Source organism: Carcharodon carcharias, chromosome 13 (assembly GCF_017639515.1).
Source record: "Carcharodon carcharias isolate sCarCar2 chromosome 13, sCarCar2.pri, whole genome shotgun sequence".
In the NCBI taxonomy this organism is placed as follows: domain Eukaryota; kingdom Metazoa; phylum Chordata; class Chondrichthyes; order Lamniformes; family Lamnidae; genus Carcharodon; species Carcharodon carcharias.
Genome location: NC_054479.1, coordinates 26,576,856 through 26,596,953, shown reverse-complemented (window position 1 = coordinate 26,596,953; position 20,098 = coordinate 26,576,856). Strand labels below are relative to the sequence as shown.

The 20,098-nt window shown below is 43.3% G+C and overlaps 1 protein-coding gene and 1 long non-coding RNA gene across 2 annotated transcripts in view; one reads left to right on the top strand and one right to left on the bottom strand.

The window, feature by feature from the left end:
- Positions 1–628: 628 nt before the first annotated feature.
- On the bottom strand, positions 629–5,041 carry LOC121286255. The gene is made up of 2 exons (XR_005944907.1): positions 4,972–5,041; positions 629–1,068 (listed from the first exon to the last, which is right to left on the bottom strand). It is a non-coding gene; the product is annotated as an uncharacterized LOC121286255 (long non-coding RNA).
- scarf2 (scavenger receptor class F, member 2) overlaps positions 4,132–20,098 on the top strand; it is a 99,929-nt gene continuing 83,962 nt past the window's right edge. Inside the window, exons 1-4 of the mRNA XM_041203288.1 lie at positions 4,132–4,698; positions 6,315–6,373; positions 6,470–6,571; positions 12,727–13,243. Coding sequence (XP_041059222.1) covers positions 4,565–4,698; positions 6,315–6,373; positions 6,470–6,571; positions 12,727–13,243 — 812 coding nt within the window. The 5' untranslated portion in view covers positions 4,132–4,564. The remainder of the gene's footprint in view (positions 4,699–6,314; positions 6,374–6,469; positions 6,572–12,726; positions 13,244–20,098) is intronic.

The window sequence follows — 20,098 nt, the reverse complement described above, 5'->3', positions numbered from 1 at the left end:
TGACGAGCGTTGTGCCGCAAGGATCTGTGCTGAGGTCTCAACTTTTCCCCATATTGATTCACAACTTAAATTATGAGATAGAAAGCTACATATCCTAGTTTGCTGATGATACAAAGGCAGGTAGCATAGTAAGCAATGCAGATGGAGCATAAAATTTCAAAGAGGTATTGATAGATTAAGGAATGTGCAAAACTGGGACAAATGGATTTCAATCTGGGCAGATGTGAGGTTATCCATTTTAGATTTAAAAAGGATAGAACAGAGTACTTTTGAAATTGTGAAAAGCAAGAAACAGTGGAGGTCCAAAGAGACCCTGGGGGTTCAGGTACATAGATCATTAAAATTGCATGAACAAGTACAGAAGTACAGGAAATAATCAAAAAAGGCTAATGATTTGCTGATATTTTTAACTAGCAGAATAAAAAACAAGGGGGTAGAAATTAAATTACAGCCATACAATGTATTACAACCACGCTGGGAGGGATAAAAATGACTCCCCTAGTCTACCACTCCAAACTTGACCATAACAGGCCTTTTTTGTGAACTTAGGAGGATGAGGGTATTTACTCATTGCCTGTGCTTAACCATTTACCTGCTGATTGCAAAGAAACTAGTCTGGCAGGCTCTCTTGAGTGTAAAACAAAAAACAGGTTTGTTTTTATTGAGTTAAAAACCCACCCAGGTAAAGATATAAAACATATTTAAAAAGGTAAATCCATGTCTTGATCTTCGCAACCCAAAGGCACACAAGCATGCGGACTTTAAAAGTTGCACTGTAGGTATTTACTTTCTTAGGCAAATTAAAGTTCAAGGCTAAAAGGTAAAAAAATAGAGTTCACTGTTTATGAGTTGTTTTCTGGTATCTGTGGCTGCCGCAGACCTTTTTCCATGGTGATCTTGAGATTTCAGGAGTTGAAGCCATATAAAGTTGCAATTGCAGGAGACAATTTCTTCTTAAAAAATATAATCTGTCTTTTCCAGAAGTCGATGATTTTTGCACTTAGGGTTCCTTTTGATGAATAATTCTCAATCTCTGTGCTGGATTTTTAACTGGAATAGAGATGGGGTCTTAATTTGGGAGAGAAGAGAAGGGAGCTCATTATTGCTTCATTGGCAGCTTTTCCAGACTACAATTTTAGCATCTTGCATTCAAAAGAGATTTTAAATGGTTATTCAAGTCACATGACCTTTATCCCTACAATGATCCTAGTAGTTATTGATGTCTGAACTGACTGTGATCATTGTCCCATGGCTTATACTGTCCCAGCCATTAGCCTCTGAATGATTCATTAACCATCTTAATGAGAAAGGAAAAACACAATTCCATTTAGCTGCCATCCTGGTAGACTTTCAGTCTGCACTTGACAGGTAGTCTTATAGAAATGCAAATATGAGGTTCGCACAGTTTCCAGTAAATCCTTTTGAAATAGCTCTTGACATCAGCAGGGTGTGGAATTTCATAGAAGGATGTCATGGCATGTCGGAATCATAATTCACATTGGAACTTTCCAGAAACTAGTCAATTTACAATACCAGGTGTCAGGTGACTTATGGCAGCCACCTTATGTCAATGTATTTTCTAGCTTTTAGAAAATAATTTTTAAACAGTTTAATATGTTTGATCAGATGATGAAATTAAAGAGGTTACTACCACTCATGCACAAGTCATATTATTGTGACAAAAGCCCTGGTTAGATCACACATGGAACGTGCAGTTCTGGCCTTCCATCTTAGGAAGGATATATTGGCCTTGGAGGGAGTACCAGAATGGTACCTGGACTCCAAGAGTTAAATTGCAGGAAGAGATTACACAAACTAGGATTGTATTCCCTAGAATTTATAAGGTTATGAGGTGATTTGATTAAAACTTTCAAGACACGAATGGGAACAGATAGGGGAAACATAGGGAAACTCTTTCCACTGCTTGGGAGTCCAGGACTAGTGAATATAGCCAAAAAAATTAGAGCCAGACCTTTCAGGGATGAAATTAGAAAACACTTCTGCAGAAAAGGATGGCAGAAGTTTGGAATTCTTTCGTGCAAACTGCAATTGGTCCTTAATCAATTGTTAATTTTAAATCTGAGATTGATAGATTTTTGTTTACCAATGATATTCAGGGACATGTGGCAAAGGCAGGTCTTTGATATTGGGTCACAGATCAGTCGCAATCTCACTGAATCGCGGAACAGGCTCAAGGTGCTAAATGGCCTGTTGTTGTTCTTATAGTCCTGTGAATGATCAGGGTCGGAGAGAGTTAGGGCTTTGCTGGAGAGAAGGGTATCAGAGCTGGGGTTAAGTGCGTGATTGAGCAGATCAATAACAGACCGAATAATGCTTTTCATACTCTCATAACTGGGCGAAAATAATAAATACACTCATCACTGGCCATTGTCAATACAGCTTTCCATCATTGGAGAGTGAATAATACACATACATACGGTAAGCACACCACACTCATATTCAGATCTCCGTCATTGGGCACCGCTGGTAAACACAGCCGGCGATAAGACAGTTGCTTTCTTCAACAGTCAGTTACTGCATTGATGGTCCGTTGTACATTCAGTGCCGGGACACTTGGCCCTGTTGTGTACAGTGTTAGGTGTAGATCTTGACTTTGTGAAAAAGTGCCAATTGAGTGTTGGCGACTCGGCAGCCCCTTTTTCTACCTCTGAGAATAAAACCGGGAGAGATGTGAAAAGAGAAAAAGTTTCTTGTTGAGGCGTCGGATGAGCCGAAGGATAAAATGAAACTGGGGGCACGCGCAGCTTTGAAAAAGGGTACGGCGGTGCTGCTGGAGGGAGAGGTCGAGTGTGTTCATATGGCGGCGCATGGCACTGAGAGTGGATTTCAGAATGTGACGGGAACAGCAGTCCGAGAAACGTTTTATGTCCCGGAGATACCTGTAATCCTGGGTGGGTTCGAAACATGAGGGGTGGAATTTCAGTTGAAATCCATGTGGGGTAAGTCGGAGACGGAGACAGTCACTGAGAAAGGAGATATGGCTGTGAAAGCGGGTTTTAGTAAACACCTTGTCAAACACTAGGAGAGAAATGGAAAGCAATGAAGGTGAACAAGGCAACAGAGAAATCCGGAAATCTTGTCGCAGAGAGGAACAGAAGCTGCGCGTGCTCGTGCCCCCAGTTTCATTTTATCCTTCGGCTCATCCGACGCCTCAACAAGAAACTTTTTCTCTTTCCGTCAACTCTTTTCTTCTCCGCCGATGCTGCCAGACCTGCTGAGTTTTTCCAGGTAATTCTGTTTTTGTTTTGGATTTCCAGCATCCGCAGTTTTTTTGTTTTTATATATATATGAGATGTGAAAAGGCCGTTTTACGCCATCGAAGACAACATCCACCCCATTTCTGATATCAACACAATCTGTAAATCTGAAATTTAAAAAAATTATATGCAGGTGGTGACCATCCCAGATGCACCGGCAGCTGAAATAAGAGACACCAGGGTAACTAGTTTTTAAAGGGGGTGGGAATTATATTAACCATTTGTCAGAACTGACATGAACGCTCGTCCCCCGCCCGCCCAAGAATTTACACCGTTTTCTCTCACAGACGGATCTCCAGCACTTCCTAGTCTTGTTGCCCGGCGTCGATGTGTCGCCTTGGACTGCAAGCTGTAACGGTTTCAGAGCCTGCATTTTACAGGTCTGGGCTACGATGGAGAGCAATCCCTAAACACGACTGGGAACTGTCCTGCCTTCAGGGAGCGGGGAGCTCACCTCAATGAGAGTTAGGAAAGCAAAAAAAAAACCCACAATACTCGGACGGATCGTGGTGCCTGTTTTGTTTAGCACACGATCCCCACGAATGACACACAGCCTCTTTTTTTTAAAGCTCTCAAACCCTGAGCAAGAAATAAGGTAACGAATCCAGGGAGAGGGAGAGGGAGAGTGGGGGCTTTTCCTTCCTTGGGCTCCTCCTGCTGGAACTCCCAGTGGCAGACAGCTGCCTCCCTCCCTCCCTCCCTCCCTCTCCCGACTGACTGACTGACTGGCTGGCTGCTGTTTCGGTGCCAAATTCTCCGTCCAGCACACAGCCGGGTGGGTGTGTGGTGGGTGTGTGGTGGTGGTGGTGGTGGTGGTAGGGGTAGGGTGGGGGGGGGGAGGGAGGGAGGGAGGGGTTGGGGGGAGAAAGTGGACAACTTCTTCCAACTTCTGGGAGTGTGTGAAAATAATTTACTGCAAGAGAATGAAGGAGCGACCTCGGAGCAGGGTCACAGGCAGCCCCGGGGAACTGGGGGCAGTAGAATAATTCAAACAAGGAGGAAAGTAAATCACAGCCATAACGGGATTTGCAGTTGGAAAAGTTTTTTTTTAAAGAGCATTTTTTTTTCAAGAATGGAGAAGTGGAAATAGATCGGAGCGGAAGGGATGGCGTTTTGAAAGGCAGATATTCCTTCACTTGGTGGATTTCTGACATCTTTCCCTGGGAAGGATGCTCCCAGCCTGAACCTCTTACAGCTCGGTCCACTCTGCTGGGATGACAAGGGGCTGAGCCCGCGGCGTGCTGGCTGGACTGATGGATGGGCTGAAGGCTGACTTTCTCTGAAGGATGCTGAGCCGGGCTGCCAGCACAATGGATCCCCGTTTCGGCTGCTGCTTCTGGGCTGCTCTGGTCGCTGTGGCGGCTCTGAGCCGAGGCCAGGAGCTGAGTCCTAGCGGCAGGAATGTGTGCAGGACACAGGGGTAAGAAGTCGGGAATCGGGAATTTGGTGGGGGGGGGGGGGGGGGGGGAGGGAGGGAGGGAATCCTGAGACCACCACCACCTTCCCCCCCCACCACCCCCCCCCCCCCCAAGTACCCCAATGCGCCCGCTGCGGATGCACAGAGGGAGAACGGGACATCTGCAGCTAAGAGTGTGACCTGAAGCGATGGAACCTGTTAACCACGTCTCCTGAAATGAGCAATTTGTTAAAGTTTGTCTGGCGCCCCAAATCAGGACTCACGCGAAACTTTTACCTTCTTACACCTTCTAAACCCACATCTGGAGATGACGTATCAAATCATTTCTATCTCTCCCGAATATTTGTTCTATGTTTTAATGTTCTACTTCGCCAGTCGAGGCGTCAAGCACCAGTAACATGATCGGAGAGTCAGAGCGGGGAATGGGATCAGGAGCCGCGTCTGTCCCCGGTTCTGAAGTTCCAACCCCTCCCCCACCTCCAGTCTAAATCCACAACACCCCCCACCCCCCCCCCACCACTCCAGTCTGAAAGTCTGAATCTCCAACCCCCCCACGGGTCAGTCTGAATATCAACACCGCCCCCCCCCCCCCCACTCCAGTCTGAATCTGCACCCCCCACTCCAGTCTGAATCTCCAACCTCCCAACTCCAGCCTGAATCTGCACCTCCCCACTCCAGTCTGAATCTGCACCCCCCCCCCACTCTAGTCTGAATCTGCACCCCCCCCCGTCTGAATCTGCACCCCCCACTCCAGACTGAATCTCCAACCCCCCCATTACAGTCTGATTCTGCACCACCCCACTCCAGTCTGAATCTCCAGCACCCCCCCACTCCAGTCTGAATCTGCACCCCCCCCCTCACTCCAGTCTGAATCTCCAACCCCCCCACGTCAGTCTGAATCTCCAACCCCCCACTCCAGTCTGATTCTGCACCACCCCACTCCAGTCTGAATCTCCAGCCCCACCCCCCCCTCCAGTCTGAATCTGCACCCCCCCACTCTAGTCTGAATCTGCAAGACCCCCCCCCAATCTGAATCGCCACCCCCCCATTCCAGTCTGAATCTCCAACCCCCCCCACTCCAGTCTGAATCTCCAACCCCCCCACGTCAGTCTGAATCTCAACACCCCCCCCCCCACTCCAGTCTGAATCTCAACCCCCCCCCACTCCAGAATGAATCTCCACGCCCCAGTCTGAATCTCCAACCCCCCCCACTCCAGTCTGAATCTCAACCCCCCCCCCACTCCAGTATGAATCTCCACGCCCCAGTCTGAATCTGCACCCCACACCCACTCCAGTCTGAATCTCCACCCCACCAAGTCTGAATTTCCACCCCCCCAAGTCTGAATCTCAAAATGTTATCTCAGACAGAAAACAATTATTATTGCAATAGCTGGAAACCACTGGGACTGGGGTGTGGTCTGTAAACTGGTAAAGAACCGATAAAGCAATTTGGGAGAGGAGTTTTAAAGCTGCTCTTGTTTTATTCGCAATGAAAGAATTGTTAGCTTTTTGAGTCAGGACACTAATGGATTTAATAGAAAAAGAGATTAGTTCTTACACAAACACATATATATAGATACAATAATAACCAGACCTTTTCTCTCACTTTTCCCCAAAAGCTCCACTGAAGTTGAGTGTTGTCCTGGGTGGAAACAGCAAGGCAATGAATGTCCAGTAGGTCAGTAATTATAGTCACCCTTGACTCTGAGTATTCATAATTTCATGTGACCTATGCCAGCCTGATCTCCCACTGTGTGTGTGTCTCTCTCTCCAGCTCTCTGTCAGGGAAACTTCACCTGCAAACCAAATGAAATCTGTGTCAGACCCAACGAATGCCGTTGTAGGCATGGATACTTTGGAGCCAACTGTGAGACTAGTGAGTAAAATCTTACTGTGAACAAATAGTAACTTCCTAGAGTTACATTTACTTACCCTGCTGAATCTTGTCCAATTAAGCAGTAGGTGATGCTTATGGTAAAACCAATTGAACTAGTACTACTAACCAGTCATCAACTGAGAAATCAGGTCCCTGCTGAATAAGCAACCACTCCATCCAACTTCACACTGAGTGACCCCCTACCCTGTTGACCAAACTTTAATTTTGTACAGTTACAGTGTGAGTGATCCTTAACCTTTTGAATAAATAAGCACTCCCTTACACTTACATAGTGAGTGATACTTATCATGCTGAATACATTGTAAGCTTGTGCACTCACACAGAGACCCTAAACCTGATGAATCAACTTTAATTTTGTACAACATCCTTACCTTTCTGAATCAACAAAAAACCAGTATAGATTTGTGTGTAGCTTAGGGATCCATAATATGGGTTTACTGCTCCTTTTGACTGATGTGATCAAGGTGCAATTCCCATTATGTAACTTCCCTCTTTTAAAATTTAATTATCTAAATGGCTGTTTTAACAATATAAGCATGGCAATTTGCAATTTGGAATTTGTGGCTTGTGCTCTGAAATATTAATGACAACATGGATTATAAAAATCCATTTACTGGAATGCAGAGAATTTATTTTTATCCCCATTCTGTACTTTAATGTACTGTATTCAGAAGGTGAGGTGAATGATCAGTTTCCAGTCACCTCTGATTTTGATCTCCACCCAACCCACAGAGGCACTTGGAATTGCACCCTGTTTGTGGAGAGGCAGTAAGCCTCCACTAGTAGCAGCATGGCTGAAGTCAGGAGCATATCCTGTGTGCTAAGAGGGGATCTTGCTATTTCCCAGACAGGCGTGGTTCAGCTCCAATATGTTCATCACTACCACAAGCTGAACTATCAGACAGCGCAGTGCAGTATAACAATCCAGTAGAGCTCAAAGTACCAGAATGCTGATCTGACAGCAGTGTAATGTTCTATCATGTTTTCTTAGAAATTATATTTGTACTTCATTTGTATTAACCTTGCAGTTTCCATTTGTACCCAATGTGTTTTGAGTTGGTATCATCTCATCCAAAGCTAACCCACTCTTCTCAGTCATCCAGCTTCTCTTAGCTGTGTGTGCATTTAGCTTTATACCAGTGCCAATTTGACGATCCATGAGGTTAAATTCACCCTGAAAAAGAGTTTAACTACACTCCATTTACATTGCGTCAAGTCCAGCTTCTATACTAGAGTCACCGTGCTCTTGAATGTCTTGTGGGAGGGGCACCAGTTTTGATTGCCGAGGAATCTGTAAACTTACATACCTGTAATTTTGTACAGTTACACAGCAAATTACCCTTGCCCCACTGAATAAATAGTAATTTTGTATTGTTGCACAGTGGGTGATCCTTGCCTGCTGAATAAATGAAGACTGCTGCTAGCAATTTACTGTTATTTTCACACAGCAGACAGCAGTAAAACAAGAATTGCAGTTGGGACGGAGGATACAGCCAGTGGTTTTCAGGAGGATTTATATCTATTATGGCATTGGTTAGATAAATTGTAAATTATATTTAACAACAATAAACGTAAGGTATCGCACACTGGAAGGGAAAAAAAGTAATTGTCCAATGAAGGGCCTAGGTAGAGGAAGAATAGAAAGTAACAAATTTTTAAAAAGTTGAGCAGGAGAAGTGCAAAGCGACCTGGGAGTCATAGTAGGTTCAGCACTTACAATATGGAGACAATGTGGAGATGTAATTATAAAAGCAATAGTATTTTGGGATGCATTGCCAGAATAGTTAATGATAGTTTCTTAGGTTGGAATGATGGGATGTGTGATTCTCTACAGTCTGTGTTTGGGGCTGTTATTTATCATATACATAAATAATCTGGACATGGAAATTGAGAGAACAATAAAAAACATAAGAATAGAACTAGAATCAGGACTAGGCTATATAGCCCCTCAAGCCTGCTCTGCCATTAATTAAGGTGGTAGCTGAAATCCTACATCAACTCCCTTTCTTGCCTTATCTTCATATGGCTGAGCCTCCACAGCTTTCTGAGGTAGAAAGTTCATAAAGACTCCCGACTGTGAGTGAAGAATTTTGCCCTCATCTCTGTTGTAAATGGCCCACCAATTTAGCCTGAGACTATGATCCCCAGTTCTAGACTGTCCAGCCAGGGGAAACAGCCTTCAACATCTACTCTTAGAACTATAGAAAAGTTACAGCACAGAAGGAGGCCATTCGGCCCATCTTGTCCATGCTAGCCCGAGGACACCTAGGTGCCCTTTCTAATCCCACCTTCCTGCACCCGGCCCATTGCCCTGCAGTTTACAGCACTTTAGGTGCAGATCCAGGTAGTTTTTAAAAGAGTTTAGAGTTTCTGCCTCTACCACCAACTTGGGCAGTGAATTCCAGACACCCACTACCCTCTACGTAAAAAAAGTTCTTCTCATGCCCCCCTACACCTCCTGCCACTTATCTTGAATCTATGTCCCCAGGTTCTAGAATTCTCCACCAAAGGAAACAATTTTATCCTGTCCACTCTATCTATTCCCCTCATAATTTTGTACACCTCAATCAAGTCACCTCTCAGCCTCTCAGGAGAATAACCCCAACTTATCCAATCTCTCCTCATAGCTACACTTTTCTAACCCTGGCAACATTCTTGTAAACCTCTTTGCACTCTCTCCAGAGCTATTACGTCCTTCCTGTAATGTGGTGACCAGAACTGCACACAATACTCCAGTTGTGGCCTCACCAGTGTTTTATATAATTCCAACATTATATCCTTACTTTTATATTCTATATCTCTGCCAATGAAGGAGACCATTCCATATGCCTTCTTTACAACCTTGTCTACTTGAACTGCTGCCTTCAGGGACCTGTGTACTTGTACGCCAAGATCTCTCACTTCATCTACCCCTCTTAGTATATTCCCATTTATTGTGTAATCCCTGTAACTGTTTGACCTCCCTAAATGTATGACTTCACACTTCTCTATGTTAAAATCCATCTGCCACTTTACTGCCCGCTCCACCAACCCATCTATATCGTTTTGGAGATTATGGCTATCCTCCACACCACCCACTACTTGGCCATTCTTTGTGTCATCTGCAAATTTCCCAATCGTGCCCCCCATGTTCACGTCCAAACCGTTAATATATAACACAAACAGCAAGGGTCCCAACACCGAGCCCTGTTGAACACCACTTGAGACAACTTTCCGTTCGCAAGGGCATCCATCGGCCATTACCCTTTGTTCCCTGTTACAAAGCCAACCTTTTATCCAGTTTGCCACGTTATCCTGAATCCCATGGGCTTTTACTTTCCTGACCAATCTGCCATGTGGGATCTTGTCAAATGCCTTGCTAAAATCCATGTACACAACATCCACTGGACAATCTTCATCAACCCTTCTTGTCACTTCCTCAAAGAATTCAATCAAATTTGTGAGGCAAGACCTTCCTTTAACACATCCATGCTGACCATCCCTGACTAGTCCATGCCTTTCCACATGACAGTTAATCCTATCTGTCAGGATTGATTCTACTAATTTGCTCACTATCGATATAAGACTAACTGGCCTTTAATTGTTTGCCATTTCCTTTGATCCCTTTTTAAACAATGGAACTACATTTGCATTTCTCCAGTCCTCCGGTACCTCCCCTGTACCTAGTGAAGATTGGAAAATCATCCTCAGAGCATCTGCTATCTACTCCCTGACTTCCTTCATTAGCCTCAGAAACAATCCATCTGGCCCTGGTGACTTATCGACTTTCAAGGATTTCAACCCTTCGAGTACTTCCTCTCTCTTTATGACTATCCCATCCAATATCTTGCAGTGTTCCTTCTGGACTACTATATCTACATCCTCCCTTTCCTTTGTAAACAAACCCTTCCCACAGCCTCTGCATCTACACATAAGTTTCCATCTTCATCTCTGATAGTTCCCACTTTTTCCTTAAATAACCTTTCAGCATTAATGTATTGATGAAACATCCTTGAGTTATCTTTAACTTTACTTGCTAATCTTTTTTCATGCCCGCTCTTTGATTTCCTTATTTCCTTTTTTACTTTGTCCCTGCACTTCCTATATTCATCTAGGCATCTGCAGTGCTTAGTTCTTTGTGCCTATTGTTTGCTTTCTTTTTCTGTTTGATCTTCCCCTGTATTCTTCTAGACAACATGGTGGGGGGCGGCGGTGGGGGTGGGGGTCTAGATTTGGCAGTACCACTCTTATTTTTGTACTGGACTTGTCTACTTTGTACAATTAGGATCTTGTCAAGCCCGCTAAGCATTTTATACATTTGAATAAGAGCACCTCTCATTCTCCTAAACCCAGGAGAATATAGGTCCATTCTACTAAATTTCTCCTCACAGGACAACCCTCTCATTGGAGGAATCATTCTAATTGTTGCATCCATACTGAGGGCATATATATCCTTCCTTAGGTGAGGAAAACAAAACAGCACAGTACCACAGGTGTGGTCTCACCAAACCTCCATATATTTGGAGCAAAATGTTCTTATTCTTATACTCCAACACAGTTGCAACAAAAGCCAACATAGAATTTGCTTTCCTTATTGTTTGCTGTTCATGCATGTTAACTTTCTATGTTATGTGTACAAGGATATGCAGGTCACTCTGAATACAAACATTTGCCAAAGCCTTCCAACTTGTAAATAATGTCCTGCTTTTCCATTCTTCCTACTAAAGTGGATCATTTTGTACTTACCCACATTAAGCTCCATCTGCCAGCATCTTGCACCATCAATAAACCAGGCTATATCCCTTTGCAACCTCTTGTATCCTCCTCACAGCTTACATTGCTACATAGCTTTAAAATGATACAATCAGTACAGTGTTTATTATAATATCAAAATTGTACACAATATTCCAAGTGCAATTGGCCAGTGCATTTATAAAGCCTTAGCACACTTAAGCACAAGCAGACATAACCTTAAAGTGTGAGCTAGGCTATTTGGGAAAAAAATCAGGAAGCACTTTTTCACACAAAGGGTCATAGAAATCTTGAACTCACTTCCCCAAAAGCCTGTGGATGTTAAGATAATTATAGCATTCAAGACTGAGGTTGATTGATTATTATTTGGTCGGGGATCAAGAGATATAGAACAAAGATAGGTAAATTGAATTGAGGTGCAGAACAGCCGTAATCTAACTGAGTAATGGAGCAGGCTCGATGGACTGAATGGTCTACTGCTCTTCCTCATGTTCCTATAGTTGGCAGATTTCAAAAAGTATGTACACATAGTGAAAATGATGCAGAGGGGAGCAACATGTTTGAATCCAAGTATGGCGGGATCTGCTATTGAACAATGGAGCGCCAGTTTAGCTCAGTCTAGAGATCTCTTCCAATGATTGGCATTGGAAAGGTGTACTCAGATTGTTACCTGTAGATGTAGAGCCTATAGGGGTTGAGAACATATATTTAAATAAGTGAAAAATAAATTTAAATCACATCACAGTGGGTATTTCTTTACTGAAGCATAATAAACGTTTGGTGTAATCTAACATCTAACAACAACTTACATTTATAATAGTTTCTTTATGGTTTGAAACATCCCAAGGCCTGTCACAAAGCATTGTCAAACAAAATTTGACACTGAAGTAATTAAAGGTGACTTTTGGACAAATTACCAAATCCTTGGTCAAAGAGGAAGATTTAAGGGATGTCTTAAAGGAGTAGAGAGTAGAGGAAGCAGAGAGGGAATTCTAAAGTTAGGCTGCTGAAAGCATGGCCAAAAATGGTGGAGTGATTAAATTAGTGGATGCGCGAGAGGCTAGATTTAGAGAAGTAGACAACTCGAAGGATTTTAGATTACAGAAGTAGGGAGAGCCGAAGCCATGGAGGGATTTAAAAACAAGGATAAGAATTTTAAAATCAAGGTAATGAAGTGAAAAGGCTTTCAAAATACAGTTAGATGTCATAATGGTAGACTTAGAATACCAGACTATGGGCTTCAATTCGCTGAATGGCCTTTTTGTGCCCTCAATTTTTCCTTGCGTAGATACAGTGGGTGTCAAACTGCAACTGCTTGTAAAACAACGCACAGAGAAACACAGAGCACAACTGTGAAGTCATTCCTTAAGAGCGGCTTAAGCTGTGGTCTTTTCTCTTTTCAGAATGTCCTGAACGGTTCTGGGGTCCGGACTGCAAGGAGATGTGTCTGTGCCACCCAAACGGGCGCTGCGCTGATGTGACTGGCAAATGTACCTGCAACCCGAACCGCTGGGGGCCAACCTGCAATAAACTTTGTCTGTGCCACTATGGCAAATGTGACCAGGATACTGGGAAGTGTAAATGCGAGCCACGCCGGTGGGGCGCCACCTGTTCAAACCTCTGTTACTGCAGCCCCAACTCTCAGTGCGACCCCAAAACGGGCAAGTGCATCTGCCAGGCGGGCTGGTGGGGGCGCAATTGCCACAATCAGTGCTCCTGTAACACCTCGCCTTGTGACCAGATGACGGGAAGGTGTCAGTGTAAGGAGAAATTTTGGGGGCCGAGATGTGAACGCTGCCTGTGCTTGCACGGGAAATGTAACCCTGCCGATGGATCATGCTCGTGTTATTCTGGATACAGAGGAAGGTACTGCAGGGAGACGTGTCCGGCTGGATATTTTGGCCTCGGATGTAAAAAAAGGTATGCTTACAGTATTACCCATTGATTCTGTTGCTTTGGTCATTTGGGTACCTTGAAGCTAATTATTATGGTTAAGAGTCTCACACGAGAGAACTGACATAAGTTTTTATTGGCCTCTTATGGAGTGCATGTACTCTCCCCATAAGGCCACACCTCAGTTACTAAAGCAGAGAGAAATTTGGCTCAGGCTGTCGTAAGACAAAGCTTAAGGTTTGCCAAGTATGTGCTTGGGTGATGTTGGAGTTAACCAACAATGATAACAAATTATATTTATATAGCACCTTTAATATAATAAAACATCTCTATGGTGCTTTGCAGGAGTATTATAAAGTAAATTATGACAGCGAGCCACATGAGGTGTTATTAAGGCAGACGATCAAAAGCTTTCTCAAAGAGGTAGTTTTATGTTGTGTCTTAAAGGAGGAAAGCGAGGCGGAGAGATGTAGGAAGGGAATTCCGGATCCTCGGGCCTAGGCAACTGAAGGCATGGCCAAGAATGTGGAGTGATTAAAATTTGGGATGTACAAGAGACCAAAATTAGAGGAGCACAGATATCTTGGAGGGTTGTCGGACTGGGAGGAATTACAGAGATGGGGAGAGGCGAGGCCACGGAGGGATTTAAAAATGAGGTTAAGAATTTTAAAATCAATATGTTGCTTGACCAGGAGCCAATGCAGGTTAGCAAACACTGTGATGATAGGGGAATGGGACTTGGTGTGAATTATCACATGGGCAGCAGAGTTTTAGATGACCTCACTTTGTGGAGGGTAGAATGTGGGGCCCAGCCAGGGGTGTTTTGGAATAGTCAAATCTGCAGGTACTGTTAATATAAATGAGGGCTTCAGCAGCTGAGCTGAGATGAGGGTGAAGTAGCATGATATTACAGAAGAAAACTGAGTGATGGCCACAAATATGAGGTCTGAAGCTCATCTCAGGGTCAAATGTGACACCAAATTTACTAACAGACTGGCTTAATCTCAGACTGTTGCCAGGGAGAGGGAAGGAGTCGATAGGGAGGGAACAGGGTTTACAGCAGGGACAATGGCTTCAGGCATTTAATTGAAGTAAATTTCTGCTCATCCGGTACTGGATGTCAGATAAGCAGTGTGATAATTTACCAACAGTGGAGAGTTTATTTTTATTTATTTTTTCATGGAATGTAGCATCATTCCATGTTGTTGGCCATCCCAAATCACCCTTGAACTGAGTGATCTGCTAGGCCATTTCAGAGGGCAATTAAGAGTCAGCCACATTGCTGTGGATCTGGAGTCATACACGTAGGCCAGACCAGGCAAGAATGGCAGATTTCCTTCCCTAAAGAGCATTAGTGAACCAGCTGCATTTTCATGATAATCAATGATGCTTTCCTGGTCACCATTACTGAGACAAACTTTATATTCCAGATTTTATTAACTGAATGTAAATTCCATCAGCCGCCTTGGTGGGATTTGAACCTGTGTCCCTAGAGCATTAGCCTGGGTTTCTTGATTACTAGTTCAGTGACATTACCACTACCCCACCATTTCTCCCATAAACGTAGAGCTGGATGTCATCAGTGCACATGTGGAAACCAACACCGTGCTTTTGGATGATGTCATCGAGGGGGCAGCATGTAGATGAGAAATAGGCAGGACCAAGTATAAATCCTTGGGGGACAAAGGTAATGGTGCAGAAGCAGGAAGAGAAGATATTGCAAGTGATTTTCTGGCTATGATTTGATATATAAGAATAGAACCAGGTGAGAGCAGTACCACTCAGCTGGACAACAGTGGAGAAGCATTGGAGGAGGATGGTTTAGTCAACCATGTGAAAGGCTGCAGACGGGTTGAGAACAATGGGGAGGAAAAGCTTACCTTTACCATAGTCACATAGGATAAAACTGAGCTCACGGGTAAGCTTTGCACTGTGTGTCTAGCTCAGGTTCTGTTTTACAGGACCATCTGGAGTCGATTGGTCCAACAATAAGCTTGGTTAATTAGGAACAAAGGAAGGTAGGAACATAGGAGCAGGAGTAGGCCATTCAGTCCATTAAGCCTGCTCCACTATTCAATTAGATCATGGCTGATCATCTACCTCAATGCCACTTTCCTGCACTATCCTCATATCCCATGATGTCATTAGTATTCAGAAATCTATCGATTTCTGTCTTGAACATACTCAATAACTGAGCTTCCACAAACCTCTGAGGTAGAAAATTTCAAAGATTCACCACCCTCTGAGTGAAGAAATTCCTCCACATCTCAATCTTAAATGGCCTGCCCCTTATTCTGAGACTGTGTCCCTGAGTTCTAAAGTCAAAAGCCAGGGGAAACATCCTATCCACGTCTACCCTGTCACACCCTGTAAGAATTTTGTAAGTTTCAATGAGATCACCTCTCATTCTTTGAAACTCGAGAGAATACAGGCCCAGTTTCCTCCATCCCTCCTCATAAGACAATCCTGCCATCCCAGGGATTAGTTTGGTGAACCTCTGTTGCACTCCCTCCATGGCAAATATATCCTTCCTCAGATAAGGAGACCAAATCTGTACACTGTACTTCAGGTGCAGTCTCACCAAGGCTCTATACAATTGCAGCAAGACACCTTGACTCCTGTACTCAAATTTCCTTGCAAGAAAGGACAACATGCCATTTGGCCCCCTAATTGCTTGCTGCACCTGTATGCTAGCTTTTAGTGACTGATGAACAAGGACACCCAGGTCCCTTTGGACATTAATGCTAGCCAGCATCTCACCATTTAAGAAATACTCTGCCTTTCAGTTTTTTTCAAAGCAGATAACTTCACACTTATTAACATATTCTATCTGCCGTGTTCTTGCCCATTCACTTAGCTTGTCCAAGTCCCCTTGAAACCTGTTCACAACTTACATTCCCACCTAGTTTTGTGTCAACAGCAAATTTGGAAACATTACATTTGGTCCCCACATCCAAATCATTTATATAGATTTTGAACAGTTGTGGCCCCAGCACTGATCCTTGTCGTACCCCACTAGTAACAGCCTGCCATCCTTAGAATGACCTGTTTGTTCCAACTTTCTGTTTTCTGTCTGTTAACCAATTCTCAATCCATTCCAATATATTACCTCCAATCCCAAGTGCTCTAATTTTGTTTACTAACGTCCTGTGTAAGGCCTTATCAAAAACCTTCTGAAAACCCAAAAAGCGAGAGGTGGTGACGTAATGGTATTGTCACTAGACTGGTAATCTGGAAACCCAGGGGTAATGCATTAGGGACCCAGGTTCAAATTCCACCATGGCAGATGGCAAAATTTGAATCCAATAAAAATCTGGAATTAAAGGTCTAATGATGACCATGAAACCATTGCTGATTGTCATAAAAACCCACCTGGTTCACTAATAATGTCCATTAAGGAAGGAAATCTGCTGTCCTTACCTGGTCTGGCCTACATGTGACTCCAGACCCATAGCAAAGTGGTTGACTCTTAAATGCCCTCTGAACAAAGGCAATTGGGGATAGGCAATAAAAGCTGGCCGAGTCAGTGACACCCACATCCCATGAATGAATGAAAAGAAAACACCGCATCCACTGGTTGTCATTTATCTATGCTACAAGTAACATCCTCAAAACATTCCAACAGATTTATCAAACATGATTTCCCTTTCATAAATCCATGTTGACTCTGCTCAGTGTCTAGTTATCACATCCTTTATAATAGATTCTAACATGTTCCCTACTACAGATGTCACACTAATAGGTCTGTAGTTCTCAGTTTCCTCAATCCCTCCCTTCTTATATTTGCTACTTTCCAGTCTGTAGGAACACTTCCAGAATCCATAGAATTTTGGAAGATAACTATTAATGCATTCACTATCTCTAGAACCACCTCTTTCAACTCTCTGGGATGTAGCTCATTAGGTCCTTCACGCCGATTAATTTTTTGAGTACTATCTCTTTATTAATACTAATTTCTTTCCTCTCCTCATTTTCACAAGCCCCTTGGCTCCCTAATATATCCTGGGGATTTTCTGTATCTTCCTCCTTGAAGATAGACACAAAGTAATTGTTTAGTTTCTCCACCCTTTCCCTATTCTCTGTTATAAATCCACCTGTCACTACATGTAATGGACTCACATTTGTCTTTAGATAAAAGCAAAATACTGTGGATGCTGGAAATATTACACAAAAACAGAAAATGCTGGAAAACCTCAGCAGGTCTAACAGCATCTGTGGAGAGAAAAAGAGAGTTAACGTTTCGAATCCATATGACTCTCTGAAGAAGATTCTTACAGACATGAATTGTTAATTCTGTTTCTCTCTCCACATATGCTGTTAGACCTGCTGAGTTTTTCCAGCATTTTCTATTTTTGTTCCACATTTGTCCTTTTCACATACATAAAGAAGCTCTTACAGTCTGCCTTTATGTTTCTTGCTAGCTTGCATTTATATTCTCTTTCCCTTTTCTTTATCCATTTCTTGGTCCTCCTTTGAGGGATTCTAAATTGCTCCCAATGCTCGGGATTACCACTTTTTCTAGCAATCTTATAAGCCACTTTCCTTGATCTAATGCAATCTTTAAATTATTTTGTTAGCCATGGTTAATTCACCTTTCCTGTTGGGTTTTTGAGCCTTAGAGAAACCTGCATTTGTTGTAGACCATGTAATTAATACTTCTTTAAATACTAGCCATTGTCTGACTACCATCAACATTTTTGCTGTATTTTCCCAATCCACCATAGCCAATTTTCCCCTCGTATCTTCATAGTTTCACTGTTCAGATTTAAGACCCTAGGTTCAGAATGAACCATATCACGTTTATCAACCATATCAAATTTAATGCAGAATTCTATCATATTTTGGTCACTATTTCTTAAAGACTCCTTTACAGCAAGGTTATTAATTAGCCCTTTCTCATTATATAATACTAACTCTAAAATAGCCAGATCCCTAGTTAGTTCTTCAATTTACTGCTCCAGAAACACATCACACACACTCCATGAATTCATCCTCCACAGCATTAGTGCTAATTAGGTTTTTGGTCTATGTAAATTGAAGTCGCCCATTATTACTGTATTTCCCATGTTACATTCAGCTCCAATTTCCTGATTTATTCTGTGCCCAATGTTAAAACTACAGTTGGGTGGCCAATAAATAACTCCCACCAATGTGCACTTAGCCTTGCTGTTTCTTAGCTCCATCCAAACTGATTCTACATCTTGATCATTCGATGTAAGATCCTCTCTCACTGGTGTACTGAGCTCATCCCTTATTAACAGTGCTACCCACCTCCCTTTGCTTTTTGCCTATCCTTCCTAAATGACAAATATCCTTGAGTATTCAGTTCCCAGTCTTGGTCACTCTGTAACCATGTCTCCAAAATGACAATCAAATCATACCCATTTACCTCTATTTGTGACTTCAAGTCATCTGCTTTTTTGCGAATGCCGCATGCATTTAGATAGTGTGCCCATTAACTTTGCCTTTTTAAGATTATTCTGCATTCTGACCCTATATGATACTTGCCTTCACTTCATCTGCCTTGTCATTTTGCTTACTACTTTCTGTTACCAGTTTTCCTTCCCTCCAACCTGAGCTCCCTCTCAGGTTCCCATTCCCCAGCCAAACTAGTTTAAAACCTCCACAACAGCATTAGCAAATCTTCCTGTGAGGATGTTAGTCCCAGTCCTGCTAAGGGTGCAACCTGTCCATGTTGTACAGGTCCCACCTGCTCCAGAACTAATCCCAATGCCTCAAAATCTGATGCCTCTCTCCTACACCAATTCTCCATCCATGTATTCAATTGATAAATCCTCCTATTCTTATGCTCACTAGCATGTGGTACCCAGAGTAATCCTGAAATTACAGCTTTTGTGGTTCTGCTATTTAATTTCTTTTCTAACTCCCTAAAATTTGCTTTCAGCACCTCATCCTCTTCCCATCTATGTTGTTGGTACCAATGTGGATCATGACCTCTGGCTGTTTGCCCTCCCTCAGAAGAATGTCCTGCAGCCACTCTGTGGCATCCTTGACACTGGCACCAGGGAAGCAACTTACCATCTAGGAGTCACATCTATAGCTGCCTGTTCCCTTAACTAATGAATTCCCTATCACCATAACATTTCCATTCTCCTTTCTTCCCTCCTGTGCAGCTGAGACATGCATGGTGACACAGGCTTGGCTCTTGCCGCACTCTGCTGAGGAACCATTGCCCTTACCAGTGTCCAAAATGGAAATCCGGTTAGCAAGCAAGATCGACTCAGTGGGCTCCCGCACTACCTGTCTAGTTCTCTAGGAGTTCCTGGCAGTCACCCATTCCCTCTCTGACTGCATATTCCTAACCTGTGGTATGGCCACTTCCCTAAATGTGATATCCACGTAGTTCTCTGCCTCGCGGATGCACCACTGTGACTCCAGCTGTAGTTCAAGTACCACAACCCAAAGCTCAAGCTTCTGTAGCCAGTGACACTTCCTGCAGATATGTTTATCTAGGACATATGGTGTGTCCTTGGCTTCCCACATGCCACAGGATGTACATTCCACCCAGTCAAGCTATCCTTCCATGCCTTAACTTTTACAATTTAGTCAGCCAACAACATTACTCAACAGTAGTGGCCCAGGTAGTAAATTAACAAGTCTGGCACAGAAGATAAATCAGTACTAATCCCCCTTCATCAGGTGCGGCATCTTGAAGCCAACCCAAACCAAGGGGGCCTTTTTCCCTATATTCCCTGCCCCTCTAACCACTAGATGGCTGCAAAAGTAGTTATATATTTTGCTGAATGGATAGCAGATACCAGAGAAGCATGGAGAGCAGCACAGCTTATCATCAAATGAGTGCAGATGTGCACATCAGCACAGGAGCTCAAATATACTTGTAGTCACAGATACACTGTGGGT